The following is a 7,103-nucleotide window of genomic DNA, read 5'->3' as shown; positions in this document are numbered from 1 at the left end:
GAAGGACGATAAGGCAGCGAGCGACAAAGCAAAGCAAACACAAGAAAGGGCTCGACTAGAGTTAAAAATCTTAGGGCATCAGGTTTTTAGGTTGGGATTGAGTAAAAAGAAGTGAAAAATGCAGAGTTTCGTATCTTCTTGCGTCCGACCCCCGTTTTCCTATCTCATCTCGCGTCCACTCATGTCTGCCAAAAACTAGAAAAACGGACGCGCTGTTTTTGGGTCCTAAATGCGTGTCCATGTCAGATACATATCCGACACAAACATGTCGGCCATTTTCACATATCGATGCTTTTGAGTATTAAACTTTTAAATATTGACAAAACATTCTCAAATATTGACATATTAAGTTTAATTTTTTTAAAAATAACAATTGTTTGACATACAAAATAATCATTTGAAACTAATAATGTTAGAATTAAAGGACTAAAAAGAGAATTTATAAAATTAAAGAACCAAATTGAAACATTATATAAAGTTAGAGAACTAAAAGAATAGTTTAGTCTATAATTGACTTGTTAAACATGTAATATTACTTGTTAATCCCCTCTCATTACCTGTTAAATTCATTATATGTATTGTTCAATTTAAATGAAAAAGGGTATTTTAGTTATTTTATTTTACAATTCAATTTCAATTTAGACTTGAAATCCTTTGGTGATATTTCATCTTGTTTTAGGCCTAAATTGTAAATAAGTCATGTCAGTAGTCCTTTATTAAAATTCTCTCACATAAAAATATATGCATGTAAAGAATAAAAAAATTAAAATTTAATATATTATAAATGAATAATTTTAAAATGAGATTGAAAATACTTTTAATCTTTTATATATTATGTTATTGATTTAACCGATTAAACGTTGAGTAACTCACTAAGCTTTTCTTTAAAAACAATTCACAATTTTTTTCTTATTGGAATTGGAATAATTCCTATTTCAGGTACTGTTGGCACTGAATGCAAAATTCAAACCTTATTCACAATACCATGACACTTTTTTTTTTTTTCACTAGAACCAATTCTTGTTCGTGATTTGTCTTCCGCTCCTTTTTTTTTTTTTTCTTTTCTTTTCTTTTTTCACTAAAACGTTGTTATCTTCAGAAATGACTTGGTTCCTGTTGGATCGTCTCATCCTAACCGCAGACAGGCCACGATACGACATCACGATACGCGGAAAAACAGAGGCACTGTTGTTTTAGTTCGCGCGTGAAGATCCTGGCGCGTGCCCACCTCGGGTTTCTACTTGCATCGGTTTTGGTTTTGGGCTCTTTGGAGTTGCCTGCGACTGCGACGACACTCAATCTCTTGCTTCGTTTTAAGGATCAGAGTCCGCTGAACGTGAAGGTTTCAGCTTTCTTCTCTATCGCAAAATCCCGTTTCGTTTTATCCAAGCCTTTGTTCCCTTGTATCATTTATTAACTTTTCCTAATTCATCGTTGCTTTTCAAGCCTCTTTGTCTTCCTTTCTGGGTTTTCTTCTACGTTTATCGGATTCCATCTTTGAATGTGGCTTATGTTCGTATCTTGATTTCTCTTCTGCATGATTTCCTCGAGCTACATTTTCTGAACTGGGCTTGCTTTCGTAATTCTCCTTTGCCTTGAAAAGTTTCTTCCCGAAATTTCGAGCTTTTTCTTGAGTCGATATAATCATTGGCTAGGGTGAGCTCTTGCCATTAGTTTTCTTTTCCCTTTGTTCATTTTCGCTCTCTGGTTCTAATTTCTCAGCTATGTGATTCATTTGAGAAAAATTGTTGCGTACATTGTATTTGCCGTGTCTCCAATCAACTTGGCAATAGGATTTCATCAAAGTGGGCGTGTCAATTGGGTCTATTCTATGAATATATAATGCTTGCGACGAACCTAAGAAGCTAAGAATTTTTCTTGAATTGATGGGCCTACGGTGCTTTTATGCTGACTTAAGTACCGTGTTTTTTCACTAGTGACACCTTTCAGTTGTTGTAAATGTTATTTGAATGCACGAATGCTTTTATTTTTATTTTGAAAAGTTTTTCTGTTACTTGTCGACCAAATACAATTTTAATAAAATTCATTGCAATAGCGGAATAAAACAGTTCGAGAAGTTACTTGTTTTGATTATTTTCCACTGGTAAAATTGGTTCTTGAATCATGATTTACTTTCACGAACTTGAAAAAATGAAAGGTACTTGAAGGAAGTTTTTGAACTGAACATTTCATCAATTTGGCAGCCTATTAATTAAAAATGTGATACATGTTCATCTTTAATGGTTCATTTTCAAGCCTTATAGTCTTATCTCCCTTCATCCATGTTGAATTGAATGTTTTGTGCCTATTGCAGATCTTTTCCAGTCCATTGTTTTGAGTTTCAACTTCACAAGAGGTATAACGTTGTATAATTTGTGATTATCTATGCTCTTTAGAAGTTCCTTTCACTCATTACCTCTTTTACCATCCTCCTTTACAAAGGTTATGAACTTCCAAATACGTAGTGTCTTTTGAAGGGGAGAAAAATGAAGGTTTGCCATAAAACGAAAGGAGATTGCATCACAGGTGGGTCAAAATTACTTTTTTTGTTGAATTTATGAAAATAGAATAAGCTAACAATTTTTGCCACTATTATTGGTGTTATTTAACTTAATTCCTAAATGCTAAGTACACAAATTAGTCTATGAGAATGACAAACTCATTGCTTACTAGTCCTAGTGCCAAGTAGCTTAGAGATGCCAAATGGACTAAAGTGTATTGAGTTTGTCATTTTTGAGCACCAATCTGCGTGTTCACTAATTTTGGAGACTGAATTTGAATACACACATCAATTTAGGGACCAAATTGCTAGTTTACTCTAAATTATTTTGCTGTTAGTGAACATTGAGAGATCATTTTGTTCTTTTGGTTGATCAGCTACTCACTAAATCTGCTCTGAAATCTGATTTTGAGAATGGATGGAGCTTGTGGCCAGTGAAACCTTATCAAGTAATTATATGATTTTTTGCATGAAATGGATGGGACAAATAGATTATCTCCCATTAAATTGGTACAGTGTCGGATATGTCATGATGAGGATGACAACTCAAACATGGAGACTCCCTGCTCTTGTAGTGGCAGTTTGAAGGTAAGAGTGCTTTTCTAATTAAATACTTTTCTAGTCTGAGTCATGAAAGGTGTTTGCACTACTTTATGTATATCTTGTAATATCTCATTATTCATATTTCTGTTAATAGTTAATTTGTCAATCATTTCACACAACTTCAAAACTTTTGCTCATCTCTGCCAATTTATTCTTGTAATGTCATAATGCTGCATATTCATCAAAATGAAAATTCCTTAAGCTTTTGCTCATTTCTGCCAATTTATTCTAGGTGTAAATCATAAAACTGTAAACTTAGAGGCCTTCAATAGTTAACTTCTATTCATAATTTAATCAATATATGCTTCTCCATCGTCTTGGAATGTAATATGTCTACTTATTGCCCCTTGGTTGGTTTGGTTTTAGAGACTACCTCAACGAGATTCAGTGCTGGTGTTTAGGTGTTTTGACATCCGAGTTTCCTTTTCTTTTGATTATTGTAGTATGCACATCGAAAATGTGTCCAAAGATGGTGCAATGAGAAAGGAGATACTATCTGTGAGATTTGCCAACAGGTCTGCCATCACCTATTATTGCATACTTGTTTTCTCATTGAAAATTATTCATGGTTATGAATACATGCTTTCTTTAAGTTACTTCATTTGTCTGGACTGTGGTAACTGTAGCAATTCAAGCCTGATTATACAGCACCACCTCCGCCTCCACTATTCCATTATGGCAGTTCCCCATTAAATTTTAGGTGAAATCCTTTTTATCCATCATCGAATTCATAGTCCCAGTTTCTATGTATTATTTTTTCTTTGATCAAGTGTCTTGGCATTGTTATCTCAGAGGTAACTGGGAGATTTCCAGAAGGGATCTGCAAAATCATCAGTTCATAGAAATGTTTGCTGCTAACCGTGAATTCTCAGACACTGATGAGGAATACTCGGTTCCGTCAACAGGGAGTCTGGTCTGCTTCCGCATCATTGCAATTATTGTAATTTCCTTTGCTATCTTGGTGTCTCTTTTTCTGGAAAGGATTGTATATTGCTGGAGGCTAAATGCTACTGTTGCTGTTTTTTCAGCTGATCTAGACTGTATATATATTTATTTGAACTGTCTATATTACATTTTTTTGTGGGTTATACTCGATGCTCCTTTATTTAAGTTCACAGTTGAAAAACTGCTTTTATTCTCCCTGTAAAAGAAAGAGTATTAAAATCTATTTTTTCAGAAATTTTAGGATAACTTTCTTGACCGTATTTTTGGCCCCTGAGAAATTGCATACTTTTATACAAATTATCATATAAAAAAGACATGTTTCTCTTTACCATGCTAACAATGAGGTTGTTTCCTTTTCAGCTTATTGCTCTTCTTGTTTTACGCCATACCCTTCCAATTATACTCAGCGGAGCTGGGGAATATTCATTGACTCTCTATATGGTAAAGGAAGATGGACATTATATTCATTCACATGATAAAAAGTTGATAAACTTATGATGCAGAAGCATTAATCTAAAAGACAATCTTATTTTTATGAATTGCAGTTACTGGTCATTAGAACAATTGCAATACTTCTACCTGTATGTATAATGGTTAAGGCATTTACCATTATCCAACGGCGACGATACCAGGTTTGCTAATCTAATGTTTTTCCCCCTAATTAAGGTGGCAGACGAGCAAGAGAATTAATGCTTGCTTTTGAAATTGCTATCACTGCGTACTCAATTTGGATCTTATGTTGTAATAAAAGCAAGGGAGAATCACATCCAAGGTCCTAGCAGAGAACTTATTTGCAAACAAAGACCAATATAGAATGAATTGTTATTAAAATAGGAATATGGACTTGTTTTTTGGTCCAATGGGACTTGTTACTAGTCTTTATTTTGCAAATAAGTTTCTTGTCAGATACTTGGATGTGATTCTTCCTAAAAGACGATTGTATATGCTACACTGCTTACATTAGAATAGGGATACAGAGAAAAGAAAAATGACTGCAACATAGAAGTGGACCCCGGATGTAGTTATATTCTATTTTGTCACTCTCATTTAGAATGTGTGGTTACCTTGTTACTCTCTTTAGTTCCCATCATTGCACCTAATTAATGCTATCAATTGAAAATCAAATGCTCTTTCTATTCGCTTTAATGAAGGTTATTTTTGGAGAAAAGCATTAAATACCACGAAAACTCATGCGAAGTGACTTGTATTTACTATTTACAACCACAAATTCCTTCTAGAAAATGACCTATATTTAGGACCAGAAGGAGAATAATAGACCTGATAATGAGCTTAGTGCATGTTTAGATTCAGGAGAATGGACAGGACAGGAAAGGAAAGTTAGGTTTGATTTAGATTTTAGAAATTTCTCTTGACTTAGCCTAAGTTGAACATTTGTCTCCCTTCTCTTCCATTCTTTTGACTTTTCCGTTCTCCTCCATCCAAACTGACCAAACATAAATTCTTGTAGACTAACAATTGTTGAGTAATTTTATTTATTTTCATTGTAGAATTTAGACTTTTTTGACAACCGATACCTACTAGAACTGGAAAATAAGTTCACAAAAAAGCACAGTACTTAATTTCTGAAGAAAAGGAAGGGCAAAATAAATTAGCTTTTCCTGTACATTGCTTGCTCAAGTCTACTGCAATTCAGATTTTAACTGATTTATCATAGGTTTACTATCTCTTAGGCTGTAAAATTAAACTTTTTTTTTTTTACGTATTCCCTTCTTAATAGGATCATTACGCCTCTATTCTGCAACATGAGGAGAGTGAGCTGGAACAGCCTCAGTCTCGTGTCATTCATATCTTGTGATCAGACAAGATTCTGGTAAATTTTCAGAGCTAATACTTGCTGTTACGTCGAAATATTGATCAGATATCATATAGTGCTGAGATGTTAAAAGATTTCTGCTTTCTGATTTTTTATTTTTTATGTTTTTGGTTGAGAATTACGAAGGAAACGTCACTTAATTAGTTTGTCCTTCGTCAAGTTATTATCAACCTTGGATGAAGATTTCACTATGATGAGAAGATGCGGATGGTACGGACCAACACGGTGAAGTAGACTCCTCGATCAACGTTTATGTGTTGAGATGAACAAGATGGTCACTTGAAGATTGGTTATTTAAGATTCCATGATTCCGGTGGCGAAGAAGGCACATAAATTGATGCAACTAGAAACAACTGTTGTACATAGATAGTTCTTTGGTGGTGGAAATAGATATAATGGGTGGGGCTGGAACTTGGAAAGATATAACAAAGTAATATGATAATATACTTAATAGTTGTTAAAAATATATAAAATGTCTTATTGCATGCTTATTTTCATTCAATTTTTCTGAGAATTTAGGTCCAAAGTCCGTGGCTCCGTGCAGCAATAATTTATAATTTAGGTGCAGAGTATTATTCTTAATTAGGAGTTTCTTGATTCAGTTGAGTAAAATTTATTTTACATAAATTTAGGGTCCATTTGGTTTGGCAGCTTTTAACATTTGAAAAGTATTTTTTAACTTTTCAAAAGTCAGGTGTTTGGTTTTCAATTTTTTTTGAAAAGTTTATTTAAAAAGTCCTTTTCAAATATTGTTGAATGTGTTTTTAGCCAACTTAAAATAATAAAACTTTTGAAAAGTGTGATGATATTTTAGCATACTATCTCAAGTTTAATCTCTTATTCTTTTATTTTAAAAATAGTTAATTTATTAAAAATATAATTATCATTTCAATAATGATAATTATGTATTAAGTTTTTAGCATTATAAATTGAATAATTAATCATGTTAGTTTTTAGTATTAATGTACAATAAAAATTATAAATTTTTATCACATTTTTTTAAGTTACAAATTTAAAAAGTATAAATAACTAGAGATCAAGTTTTTAGCATTATAGATCAAATTTTATATTATTTAAAATTTTTATCACATTTTTAAATACTTTAAATATATTACATTTGTATAATAAAAATTATAAATTATCATAAATTAATGTCCTTTTTTGTAATTGTATATTTAAAAGCACATTTTACTATCACAATCCAAATAATTTTTAGTGTAT

At 32.5% G+C, this 7,103-nt stretch overlaps 1 protein-coding gene across 5 annotated transcripts; it reads left to right on the top strand.

Moving 5' to 3' along the window:
• The first annotated feature begins 1,178 nt into the window (after positions 1–1,178).
• On the top strand, positions 1,179–6,384 carry LOC129309892 (uncharacterized). Of its 5 annotated transcripts, none has more exons than XM_054951670.1 (11): positions 1,179–1,342; positions 2,315–2,356; positions 2,443–2,526; positions 2,878–3,088; positions 3,547–3,618; positions 3,730–3,803; positions 3,896–4,043; positions 4,409–4,489; positions 4,594–4,680; positions 5,787–5,879; positions 5,999–6,384. In XM_054951670.1, exons 4-10 carry the CDS (start codon positions 2,975–2,977, stop codon positions 5,862–5,864), a joined length of 654 nt encoding a protein of 217 aa, XP_054807645.1. In that variant the 5' UTR covers positions 1,179–1,342; positions 2,315–2,356; positions 2,443–2,526; positions 2,878–2,974; the 3' UTR covers positions 5,865–5,879; positions 5,999–6,384. The 5 variants fall into 5 exon arrangements, with proteins under 5 accessions (XP_054807645.1, XP_054807653.1, XP_054807629.1 ...); XM_054951678.1 differs by having other exon boundaries at positions 1,180–1,342; positions 2,992–3,088; positions 6,043–6,384; XM_054951654.1 differs by having other exon boundaries at positions 1,180–1,342; positions 6,009–6,384.
• The last annotated feature ends 719 nt before the right edge of the window (positions 6,385–7,103 follow it).

Source organism: Prosopis cineraria, unplaced genomic scaffold (genome assembly GCF_029017545.1).
Source record: "Prosopis cineraria cultivar Desert tree isolate PC_DT_omini unplaced genomic scaffold, ASM2901754v1 PC1, whole genome shotgun sequence".
Taxonomy (NCBI): Eukaryota; Viridiplantae; Streptophyta; class Magnoliopsida; order Fabales; family Fabaceae; genus Prosopis; species Prosopis cineraria.
The sequence above is the reverse complement of the archived record's forward strand: the minus strand, read 5'-3'. Positions and strand labels throughout refer to the sequence as shown.

Bases quoted from the DNA above. Each gene is read 5' to 3' on its own strand.
- LOC129309892 (XM_054951670.1), top strand. From the start codon at position 2,975: ATGGATGGGACAAATAGATTATCTCCCATTAAATTGGTACAGTGTCGG. The intron at 3,089-3,546 runs GTAAGAGTGCTT...TGATTATTGTAG, and splicing joins CTTGTAGTGGCAGTTTGAAG to TATGCACATCGAAAATGTGT. The intron at 4,681-5,786 runs GTTTGCTAATCT...CCTTCTTAATAG, and splicing joins TCCAACGGCGACGATACCAG to GATCATTACGCCTCTATTCT.